Source organism: Austrofundulus limnaeus, unplaced genomic scaffold (assembly GCF_001266775.1).
Source record: "Austrofundulus limnaeus strain Quisiro unplaced genomic scaffold, Austrofundulus_limnaeus-1.0 Scaffold20, whole genome shotgun sequence".
NCBI lineage: Eukaryota > Metazoa > Chordata > Actinopteri > Cyprinodontiformes > Rivulidae > Austrofundulus > Austrofundulus limnaeus.
The window spans coordinates 1254859-1267441 of NW_013952422.1; the positions used below are offsets into that span (position 1 = coordinate 1254859).

At 38.2% G+C, this 12583-nt stretch overlaps 2 protein-coding genes across 2 annotated transcripts; one reads left to right on the forward strand and one right to left on the reverse strand.

The window, feature by feature from the left end:
- Positions 1-5710: 5710 nt before the first annotated feature.
- Positions 5711-8279, forward strand: rnf185 (ring finger protein 185; the record flags this gene model as incomplete). Its single annotated transcript, XM_014003757.1, is given in 6 exon segments — positions 5711-5870; positions 6524-6542; positions 6633-6745; positions 6853-6907; positions 7210-7327; positions 7407-8279. Coding segments are annotated over 6 exon segments (563 nt in total), but the record flags the coding sequence as incomplete, so codon positions are not given.
- On the reverse strand, positions 7967-11088 carry LOC106514471 (transcription factor Adf-1). Its single transcript, XM_014003756.1, has 2 exons — positions 10412-11088; positions 7967-9126 (listed from the first exon to the last, which is right to left on the reverse strand). Exons 1-2 carry the CDS (start codon positions 10539-10541, stop codon positions 8417-8419), a joined length of 840 nt encoding a protein of 279 aa, XP_013859210.1. The 5' UTR covers positions 10542-11088; the 3' UTR covers positions 7967-8416.
- Between the last annotated feature and the right edge of the window lie 1495 nt (positions 11089-12583).

Here is a 12583-nt window from a genome sequence, read left to right on the forward strand (position 1 = left end):
GGGGGGGGTTGTTTTTTCCAGAAAAGTGATGCTGGTGAATTCTCGAGCTGTGGAGGAAGATGACAAGGATCCTGACGAAAACAAAGAAGACGAGCATATGTGCAAAGAACTGGAGCAAACGCGAGAAAATATGATTAGCATGAATGCTAATTTTAAAGCGTGAAGAAAACAAACTAAGACAGCGATAAAATGCAATTCACGTTTGCACGTGACAGAATAAAACACGAACTCAGCAGGTCCCAGAATAATAAAAAGCAAATAAAAGAAGAATAACTCTCAAATACAAACAAAAACATACTTGTAACACACACACAAGAAGAAAGAGGTAAAATCAGTGCAGTCAACAAGACGCAAGATTAAAGTGTGAAAATTCCTGTATTTTTTTTCATTTCGCAGTATAAATCGCCGGGTCAGAAAAAAAAATTGCAATCAGCCCTACAAATGCTGCAGGCAGAAGGGTTCACTCACAGTTTTGCCTTTCACCCACTCAGTGGCCAGAGAGCTGGAAGCGATGGCAGAGCCGCAGCCAAACGTTTTGAACTTGGCATCAATGATCTTCCCCTGGTCATCAACCTTAATCTGTCCAAAGGTTTGTACTTTTATTAGGAACAATAACATAAAAGTACTAGACAAAAAAAAAAACACATAACCATTTCATTTCTAACAGTGCATAGAAAAAAACAGCTGCTATTTTTAATGAAAGTAAACTTACCTGTACTTTATTCGACTAAAAGAAACGTAACTTATACATTAGCCCTAATGACTACAACATAAGAATAAGCGTACCTGAAGTTTCATTACATCTCCACAAGCTGGCGCTCCAACCAAACCAGTTCCAACATTTTTGGAGCCTTTGTCCAGTGAGCCCACATTTCTTGGGTTCTCATAGTGATCCACCACCTTTGAACAAAAAACAAAAGAGCATCACAAATGCCCCCATGTGACTTGGAATGACAGAAGCTTCCTGGAATGTTTTTTTTTTTTTTTTTGCTTTGTGCCTCAGGACGACATTTGTCCAAAAAAATCTTACAATCTTTGTTACGCAACTTCTAATTTCCTTCCTTACACAATTCTTCAATACAATCGGATTTATTTTGTCCAATAACTAATTAGACCTGCCCTTCCTTCCTTTTTTTTTCTTTTTGATCTCCACGGTAGAGTGATGCAACATAACAAAATGACAAAACTTCAATTTATCCTGTTTTTGATGAACATCTCAAAGCACTAGTCAATAAAAATAGTACAAAATGGTTGCACAGGTTGGTTGAACATCTACACAGTGATACTGTTACTATGATGAAGTACAATAAAGCTTCACAAAGATATTATAATCCAAGTATTGCGTAATAAACCTGTTTGTAGCACACTGACTGTGCTCCTGTAGTTAATTGGATCTCAAGTAAACTGTGGAAGCTGGAAGGAAAGATAGTGACGTCACTCGTCTCCAGCTTAAGTAACTAGTAATATGAAGCAAATATAAATAATATATATTCACTATTGCCTTCTTCTCATAGCACTGTTTATCTGTTCAACACAAACCTTGACTGGAGACATTTATCATAAAGAAAACACATGTAAGCTCCTTTGCCCCTGGTTATCTCTGCAACTGCACTATTGTAAACAACGTTAGCCGATTATCAGCTATATTTATTACTGAGGCTTTTTAGCTTTAAAGACAGGATTTACTGGCTACAATCAGACGGGATGTTTTACCTTCTGGTGGTAGCAGCACTGGGTGATGAACTCCGGGGCTGAAAGCCTCCTGGTGAGCAAAGCCAGAGGACTGACACATTTCTTCGCAACAGTCGCCGCCATGTTGACCTAATGGCGCAGCAGCAAAAAGCGGACAGCTTGGAGCAGACCGTAAGGGGGCGGGGACAAACCAGTCACGACTGCGCATGCTCGGTATTTTATAAACAATAGAAACAAAAATAATCTATTAGACTGCATTACATTTATTACATACTTTAATATATATTCAGTTTAATTATTTTATGTCAGACAAAATAATTGTTTTAATTAAATACAGTATAACTCGAATTCAATCCAAGTGAGTGTAATTAAATCATGATCACTCAAATTTGACATTCAACTTCCTAAATGTGTTAAAATAGTTATAATTACTACATTTAACAGAATATAACTAACGCTGTAGACATTGCTTGGACAAAAGCAAAATTATCTAAAGATCCCTGACCCAACCCGGGGTTTGAACCCAGGACTTTATTGCTGCAAGTTCCAAAATTGAGCACCATAAAAAACACCTATATTCAAAACTGTGCCTTAAAGTTCTGCACATCTAATAATTATTATTGCCAGTGCATGAGTATGTAATCAGTGTTAATTTGCAAATTGATATATATTAAATTAATCAAATTCTTTATATGAATATTACAGTCTTTAAAAGTTAATCATTTTTGCTCATTTTATTTTTGACTGAATTATAATCTTTAGGGTTTTGTGTTGTAGTTTTTGTAGGGCCAGCCCGTGGCATTGGCAGTGTAGTGCCGTCCATCTAGGGGGTGCCGCAGTTGGGGATGAAAAAAAAATTTTATATAATTTTTTATGAGTTTATTTAGTCTGTAGAATTTATTAAAATTTTCTTCAAATAGCTAGAAAATACATGGTTTTGAGTAGACATTTGACAAAGTTTTCCACGGTAGTAAACCCCTGGACTCCCCTGTAATGTTGCAAGAAAGACTTCTGGTATTCTGATTCAAATGAATTTCAAATAAATTTCAATTGAAAAAACTGGTTTCTAAAGATAAAAAATGTCAAAGACAAAACTATTTAATTTGGTATATAAGATTTAGAAAATTGGACAAGGGGTGCAACCTGAAATCTTACCTATGGCACCAAATCGTCTTGTGCCGACCCTGAGTTTGACCTTTTTATTCTTGATCATGTTCTTTTGCTTTGTAGTGTGTGTAATTCTTTTTTGTAGTAATTCAGTTTTGTAGATACTTCCGATTTTCTGTTTTACCCACCCATCTGTTCACTTCCTTCAGTAAACGTAATTGGTATACTGTAGATACAAGTGTGTTTGTATATGTTTAGTCCACACCTTAGAATCAATACCACCAATGAAGCACCGTTGTCACCAACCTTTAAAATTCAAATCAAACAAAACAAAAAATGGAACTTAACAATAATAACATAGCTTTTAAAAAGCATAACTGCTTATCTCTGCAATAAAATTGGTCATGTCAAGCACATTAAAGTGGAACTTAAAAAATTTACTTCCTGTTTTTACATATGAAAGTCTGACAAAGTGGTTTATGTTTCGTGGTTCACACTATCACTATTTAAAGTTGTGTATTTTTTGTTCAGTGTTGGGTCTACCTGTCCAGTCTCCACGAAAAAATTTGAAACTTTTATTGAAAGACTTGGAAATCACGTTAACAAATATTTGCCCTTGTTCCTATTGTGGGATTTTTTTTGGTTTTGGGCTGACACGAAATATTTGCTCTTCTTTTAACCTTTGTGTCCAAATTTCACACTTACATCAACATATTAAGTAACACATTGCAGGAAGGAGAAGTGAGAAGTTGCACCCTGATGAAGGTTTACCAAAAATCTACGAAAGGCAGTTTGTGACGATTGCTTTCATACAGAGACATAAAGTGAGTACTGTTTAATCTTTTGTTGTCTTTTGTCTAAAACATAAATGCTTATGAATCATATTGTGCTGTTCCTCTTTTTAATCCAGAAAAGTAAGAATGGGAGTGGATTACATTGATTTTGATGACTACACTGCCAGCAACATAACCGAGGAGCCAAACACCGGAGTACATGAAAGTTCTAGTAGTTCTCAGTCCTCCCTGGTTTATGTTCTCGTGACAGTCGATGTCATCATATCAGTTGTTGGTCTTGGAGGAAACTCGGTGGTGATCTGGATCTGTGGATGGAAAATGAAAAGAACGGTCATCACCACCTGGTACATGAGTCTGGCTATTTCAAACCTGCTATTCTGTATATTTTTGCCTCTCGATATATACTACATGATAACATCCCATTGGCCTTTTGGGGAAGTCTTGTGCAAGTTCACCTCTTCTGCTCTGTTTCTCAACATGCACAGCAGTGTGTTCCTGCTGGTTTTAATCAGTGCCGATCGCTGCGTCTTAATATCATTCCCTGTGTGGGCAACTAACCATCGGACGGTGAAGAAAGCGTGCGGAGCGGTTGCTCTGATGTGGCTCCTCTCTGCGCTTCTAACGCTGCCCTCGATGATCTTCAGAAAAACCACACTCCACGGTTCGGTCACTCAGTGTCACACAGACTACATGAACCACTCCAGACACAAGGCTGTGCACCTGAGTCGATTCATCTGCGGATTTCTGATTCCTTTCCTTACCATCGTGTTCTGCTGCGTGGTGCTCGGTGTGAAGCTGAGAAGGTCAACCATCAGGTCAAAAAAGCCTTACAAAATCATGGCAGCGCTCATAACGGCATTTTTTTTCTGTTGGGTCCCATATCATACCTTCATTCTACTGGAGCTGGACCTGGGGAACCACAGCGTGGAAGTACTTCAAACTGGACTAAAAGTAGGGGTCACACTGGCTGCAGCAAACAGCTTTTTATCCCCCATTCTTTATGTCTTCATAGGCAACGACTTCAAGCGAACACTTAAAAGGTCGTTAACATCAAGATTTGAAGAAGCCATGGCAGAGGACTTTCGCACAGGTGGTTTCAATCACTCAACGTCTAAATCAATGGAAATAATTCAAAATAAAGTTGATGCATGTGTAATTAATGCCAAGTAGCATTTTCTCATAAATAAAAATCACTGTAAATGTTTGTGACCATGACGATATGACAGTAAAAGTTTACCCCATTAGATACTTATGAGAACTCTTTCCATCACTGTGAACTGACCACTTTGTTTAAATCCTGTATATTTTATACTACATTATAAGCAAAACCTTCGTGTTTAAGCTGTTTTGGAGCATGTGTTTCAATTGTACATTAAGGACTCTTGTAAGGAAATCATTTTAATCAACTATTTTTGTCATTTGTGAATTTAAACACAATCTGAAGCAGTGGTTTTCAAACTTTTTAGCTTCTGGCCTATAAAATAACAGCAACAGAAACTTGTGATATTACTGGTTTGTGTATGTAAACTTTTGTAATAACTCTGTTAAATCAAAAATAAAAATTAAGTAGGTCCTCTGGGCGGGTTCTTCTTTAATGAAACCTTTCGTCTTTATGTATATCATGTTCCTAACTCACTAAAAACAGGGTATATAGAAATATAGAAAGACCACGCCCATTGTGCGAACTAACCACGCCTCTTCTCTGAAAATTGTCGAATGGTACAAGTAGCGGATGTGATGCAACCAGCTGTAAGAATATGCGTTGAACTTCTCAACAAGTTATAATTTAGGTTGTCATCAAATTATGTTATTATATGGACGCTGAATTATCACTTTGACCGCTGTATTTGTATCTTTGTTGTCGGTTTATCCTTCCTTTTGTAAAACTGTCTTATTGTTCGCCTGCTAACGTTAGCATAGCTAGCTACCTTCTCCCCGGGCCGATGGTTTACCAGTTTTAGCTAGCAGCCTGTAATATTAATTTCTTACCTTTTCGTTTCTCTTTGTTCGAGACCAGTCCTGTCACCTGGACGTTCTTATGTGTGCACCCCATCTGTATTCTCTCGGTTAGTGAATCGAGTATTATTAAATGGCCGCCGCTGCCCCGTCTCCCCCAGCCTCTGGCTCTCCTACAGCGTCCGCTGAAAACTCGAGCCCCGGTGGATCCAGCAGCTCGACCGCGGCCGAAGGTGGCACACAGGACAGCACCTTCGAGTGCAATATCTGCCTGGACACAGCCAAGGACGCCGTGATCAGCCTGTGTGGGCACCTTTTCTGGTAAGATTTAGTTCTGTGACTCCCGTGCTTCTAAACTGATCACTGAATGCTTTTACTGAACAAGTTAACTAATTATCCTACTTACTGTAAAGATCCGAGAAGTCATTGTAGTTTAAAAATTACACTTGAACACTTCACTATCACTAATTACATATTTTAAGCTATACATTATCATTAATCATGTATAAATTTTAAATAACTGTGGTTTTGCTCATATATTGGGTTGAGTTGGAGTAACGTTAAGTGATTTTATGTCCAAATGTAACTAATTGTTTACTGGAAAAAATAAGTTTGTTACAAAGAAACCCATTTTAGAAGTATTTTGTACGTTTGTGTACAAAAACATACCTTAATTTTTCAAGGAAATCGTCAGATAAGTCATACAAAATCATTTTCTTCTCTCCTAAATGTTTTCAAATACAGTATTTGTATTAAAATGTATTGCTTAGGTTAATGTACTGTCATAGCTCAAGAATATACTGTACATGAAAGTTTTAAAACAGAAGTTAAACAGAAAATCTGAGACTTGTTTCACATGTATATTATTTAATTGATGTTTTTATGGATATTATGTTTATTGGGTGGTTTGAGGACACTGCATGTTTAATCAAATCTTTTTTTTCCCCTTTCATGATCTTCTACTCTTCATTTAGTTGGCCTTGTTTGCATCAGGTACGCTTTTGTTTGTTTTTACAAAAATAGTAAATTAATATAGATGAAATGGTTAGCTGCCTAACTGTTTTCCTTTTTGTTCTAATTCAGTGGTTGGAGACTCGACCCAACAGACAAGTGTGTCCGGTATGCAAAGCTGGAATCAGCCGAGAAAAAGTAATCCCCTTATATGGGAGGGGGAGCACGGGTCAGCAGGATCCAAGGTAGGTGCTTTAGAGTGTTGACACAGAAAGCTCCAACTTCAGCTTCAAACTGTAAAAATGTTCAGGTTTACAAACCGTTCAGCTCTCTGAAATAATTTGTTTTAAAGGGAAAGAACCCCCCCTCGACCACAAGGACAGAGACCTGAACCAGAAAACCGTGGCGTAAGTACATGAACGAGTAAATCTGTGATTACATCATAACGTTTCCACACACGTCATGTCAGCTGTAGGTGAATACGATACGGCCATGATGAAACCATTACACGAGGATGCAGGCGCTGCAGTGCGGCCCGGTTTCATTCATTACTAAAAAGACTCGTCCCTCTGGGATCCATTACCTGTTAACAGCTGAGATGATGAAGCTCTTCTCATGAGAATCACAACTTTTACCAACTGTTGCGTCACATTTTTCTTACTTTATGGAATAACACACCATTGTTTTGTATTTCAACAACATTTTGCAGGGTTTTCAGGGGTTTGGTTTTGGAGATGGGGGTTTCCAGATGTCATTTGGAATCGGTGCCTTCCCATTTGGTATTTTCGCCACAGCTTTTAACATCAACGACGGACGACCCCCTCCGGGTACTTACACATTTTGCTCTGAATTCTTTTATTTCTTTTGGCAATGACCTACCCAGTAATCTTTATGTCGCCCACACAGCGGCCCCGGGGACTCCGCAGCACACGGATGAACAGTTTCTGTCTCGACTCTTCCTGTTTGTTGCGCTGGCGATTATGTTTTGGCTGCTGATTGCCTAATTGATTGGAAAGAGAACAGAGTTTAACAAAGACTGGATAGAGGTGGGACTTTATGGTGGTTTTTGTCTTTCTCTCCTCGAAAACGACTTCTGACATGTAAACAAAGCAGAAATGATTTAAAAGAGAAAAAGTTTTTGCTGCTTCATACGTCACACACGTGACAGACAGTCATAAACTGTGTAATCTACACTTTTTAAGGTTGCAAGGCTCTTATTTACTGTGGATTGTTACCGAATCGCCCCCCATATTAACTCATGTTGCATCACTGATGTCTCTGGAGTTGCTCTATAAAATAAGCCGTAAAGCTAACCCTTTTTGCTAACAAAGCTTATAATCCAATTGTGAATTATAAGCAGGGGTTGTACCATTTATTTGTTTTTGAGCTCACACATGGACTGTAAATCTAAACCTGTCAAACTGGAGTAATGTTTCAGCAAAACTTTTTAAGATGCCAAGACTTGATTTTTTTTTAAGTTTTCAAATCACATATGCAAGCAGACATGATTCAAGTGATACTGATGTTTTTAGCTGTCACAGCAATGTTAAACATCTTAGCTCAGATATTTAAAAAGTTTCCTGCGTGTAAGCGGATAAAAAGCTTCACTTCAGTGTTCCTCACCAGACTGTATGTTTTATTTTGTTCTGGTTTCTGTATTTCACAGTAATAATGTAAAATACTGTAGATTAAACAAGTAAATTTATGATGGATTGTTTGAAATGGTACTTTTCTAAATGTGAATTTCCTTTACTGACAGTAAAACTTTATAAATCACAATTATTGTTTGTTTTCTGTGTAAATTTATAGTTTTTACTGCTGCAAAGATCTGTCACAAGCCAAAATGCATGAAAAATAGTTCAGGCTTAAGCGCCGTCACTTTGTGTGGTGGGGGGGGCGTATAGGCTGCAAAAACATTAATCTTGTTGTCCTTGAGCCGTCCTTTTTTCTGCCGATTCTGCAGACGAGACGTTGAATTCCGCCTCGTACATTAACTGCTGAATCTTCATTTTGGTCTCGCATCTCTTTTGCGGAGCGAGTCGCTTCATGGCGGGAACGAAGCTCAGCAGGAACAGCTCGTCCTCGTCCCGGGGCCTGGAGGCAAACGAGGCGCAGTTGTCTTTGACCAGCCATTTCGTGGGCGAGTGTGTGCTCTGAGGGGACGACGGGGATGACGGCTCGGACACGATTTTCCGTTTCTGTCCGGTGTTGCTGGCGGGGAATATCTGTGGGCCTGGCGGCGTCCTGGCCACCACAGCCAGCTGGGCCAGCTGAGTGTCCTGGGCCAGAGCAGGAAGCTGAGTTACAAACGCCACCTGGGCCTTTGTCTCAGGCAGACTCCCTTCAACCTTTGGGGCATCCTGAGGCGTCCTGACGATGTCCGACAGTGTGGTTTCCTGTTCCGCACTTCCAGTTACGTCAGGACTGTCGCGGTCATCCTCGGCGTTGCTGCAAACATCCGTCGCGCCATATCTTGATCCGGTGAAGGGGGCGATAAAGTTCATAAGCTGACGGTATTTCCACTTGCTCTGTACCATTTCTCCCTGCTTCTTGCTTTTAAGCTCTGTCCGAACTTCCTTCAGGTATCTGTCTCTCAGGTTTTTCCATCTTCTTTTGCAGGCTTCAGCTTGAAAAGAAACGAGTACAAACAGTATGTCACAACACACAAAATGTGCTAGAATAAAGACCATGACATTAAACACATTTACAAAACATTTCAACTGCTCTAATACTTGGTTGGTGGGAAAAAAAACTTAGATGAGCTCCTAAAACTTGTTGGGTTACCTAAAAGTGATAACACAGTTTATCTAAGCAGGCTAAACAAATTCCTGCTCTGTAAACAAAACGTTTGCTCCTGTTGGCCACAAACTACAAGCTAAATCGGATTCCTTGTGGCATGTGGCTGGACAAACATCTGAATGAGCAAAACAAGCTTAACTTGACAGATTTAAAACCTCAGCACACCAGGGTTTTTTTTTCTTTTATGCACCTTTTTATGTCAATTTGCATTGACTGTGCTACAGCTATAAACAAATACAATTGGGATGAATATAGTTGTTTGGAGTTAAAATGCAGCAGCAACCCAGAAAGGAAAAAGTGGGTAAAGAAAAACTGATGGACATTTAAATGAAAGCAATTTTTGTATTTATCTAATAGATAAATATTTAGTTGTTGAACAAACTATGAGCCATTTTGTAAATAAATCATACGTTTGTTTTTTTATTTTTTACAATACATAATGTATTTTGTTAAATACAGAAGACATATTAGAATAAACTAAAATCATCAAAAGACTTGTGTAATTTATATTGAAAATTTTTAGATTATTATGTAAACTGGGTAGTTTTCTGAAGTTTTCTGGGTTTATATCTGTTCGGGAAAATAAATGTACAAAATATTAATTTAATTTAAAACTATTTTATTAACCCCAAACTATGTAATGTTCATTCCACCAGTTTATCAGTTTGGTTGGGTCCTGTCAGTATCCACTTCTTTGGTCACGTGCTCATTCCTCGGTTTATTATGAGGCGGGGGGGCTCTTCTTGCTCTGCCATGTTTAAATCTAAAAACATGAGACCACATTTATGTAGACCCCCACAGGAGCCTTGTTTCTCTGGGTTCCCGGTCTTAAAAATGACTCCTGAGCACGTTTTCCGCGGCTAGCTCCGCGGTAACGTCGTTCAACGCGGCCTTCGTACTGCGAGCAGCGGCTACTACCGCTAGCACGGCGCGCGCGGCCGCATCGACGGCACTGGGATGTTTGAAAGCGGACAAAGAACTATAAAAAGTGCATATCTCCAAACTACTATTAAATATTACGATCTAACATAACGAGATCGACTAGCTGCGAAAGCCAACAGCGCCCAAGCGTAGATTAACTAGCAGTAAAGTTGTGATAAACAAATACTCACATGGTAGCCCCAGCGAGAGACTGATATTTCTCCAAGCATTCGCGCGACTTTCCGTGCAGCGGTAATTCGGCAGAGTCACGTTATAAAGCTCTGGGTAGTTAAAAACAGCCAGTATTAACTTATCGTCCATTTTGCCCCCCGTGTGTTTTTGTGTTTCTGCGTGTTGCGCGGACGCGGAAGCGGCAACCTTCGCCCGCCTTTTCCGCCCAGGCAGCTGCTGCTAAGTGGCGGGCTGCGTGCCGCGCGTGTCGCTCTGCTGTTCGGCAATGGAGAACTACCGTCGTTTGGACACGAGGGGGCGCGCTAACCAACATTCTTCCTGTCTGCTCATATTGATTATTGACACATTACTTTAATAGGCTAATAACAATTTAATATTTTTAGCTACATTTTTTATACATAAAGGCCGGTTTTAAAAAAATCACCCTATTATTTAACATTTATCTAAACGAAGTAGTTTTATCTAAAGGAAGTAGTTTTATTTAAGGAAGTTCTGGCATGCTGTAACAATTATAAAGCCCAATTATTCACCAATACATCGATGATATAACTAAATAACTAAAAGTCCTCTTGTGATGATGTTTGTTGTATTTAATTACTAAGCATGTTCTGTTATTGCTTTCTTTTTCTCTTTCTTACATTGTTCTATATCTCAAATTTCTGCTCAGTTTTATGTTAAACTGAATATCTTTGTATGTGTATTATGCCTTGTTATAATGTATTTTTGAAATTATAATAAAAAACCTTTCATCAAAAAACTTTAATATGCTTAAAGTAACACATCTGTGTTCTTTGTTCACCTTCACAAATTCATTTTATTTACAAATTATATTAAGAAATGAAGAAATGTAAAAATCTTTCTATATTTTATTGCTGTAGTGGCATTTATTCAGCACAAAACAAAAGGCATGAACAGAACAAGACTCCGGCATAATTTCAGCAGAGAAAATTTATGGGGCATTGGTAAAAAACAACAACATTTAAATTCAGCCATTTTCACATCCCACAAAAGAGTTAAGAGAAAGAAACACTGCATTCAGAATTTTTTTTATTTTATCTATTTTTATTCTTTTGTCCACAGCTTATAATGTACAAATATGCAACCACACAGTAAGTTTCTTGATCTTCTCAAATTTAAGAAGTGCTTACCTTTAATAAATCCTGTATTCTGCTGTGGAGATTTTCACATTTCCAGGTTTCACATCTTCTTTTCTGATTCTGTCTGGCAGCAGAGAGTTTTCATGCATGAATAGTCTTGTGCCATTAGCCGTTAAGTGCTCGGTTATCAGCCCTCAGAGCATGGGTGTATTTTAGACCTTGTGCCTGCTGTCTGAGGATTGATTTGTGTCAAATGTTATTCTATTTTTCCCTCCCAATACCTTTTCTGTTTGAATAACCCTTTGAAACGAAGTATACGTAAGTCAGAATGGCACGATTTTTTCCTGTTTCTCTGTTTTCTTGACAGCTGACTAAAATGGATTGAACAGAACAGTTTATTCGCAGGAAATTGTGTAATTTATACAACTTCTGATTAAAAATCACAGGAAAATCTAAAGATTTTTATCCAAACAGTCTCTCAGATAGAAGTAGATCGAGTAAAATGAAATAAAAAACTGAATACAATGATCTCCAAATCTCAAAAACACATTTTATTTACAATGGAACAGTAAACATATAAAAGTTAAAACTAGCAAAAGGCACCATTATAAAAAAGGTCAGGTCATTTTAAATTTGATGTCAGCAACATATCTAACAAAAGTGGGGAAAGAAAAAACAAAAAGTTGTACAAGTGAGTGGTGCAAATTAATCGCTTGGACCTACAGTTCAGCATCAAAATGTTTCAAGAAATTTTTGTGTGTAAAGAACACTTCATAATTTGTGTATTAAGGACCCAAAGACATATAAGCCACATTAAAAAAAATTAAAAAGACAAAGATTCTAAAATAATATTAATAATGATAATCCATCCATTATCAGTATCCGCTTCTTCTTTTCAGGCTCACGGAGGTCAATGGTGCCCACATCCAGCAGTCACAGTGTGAGGGGCGGGGTACACCCTGGACAGGTTGCAAGTCCATCACAGGGCAATATAGACACAACTATTCACATGAGTAACCAGTTTATCTAATATTCTTGTTCTTAATCAAGATTCAATTCTGCCCTTGGTACTAG

What these genes read in the sequence shown, in the direction of transcription:
- LOC106514471 (XM_014003756.1), bottom strand. Translation starts at nt 10,541, where the DNA reads ATGGACGATAAGTTAATACTGGCTGTTTTTAACTACCCAGAGCTTTAT. An exon ending in TCTCTCGCTGGGGCTACCAT is followed by an intron (nt 9,127 to 10,411) that starts GTGAGTATTTGT and finishes TTTCTTTTCAAG; the next exon opens with CTGAAGCCTGCAAAAGAAGA.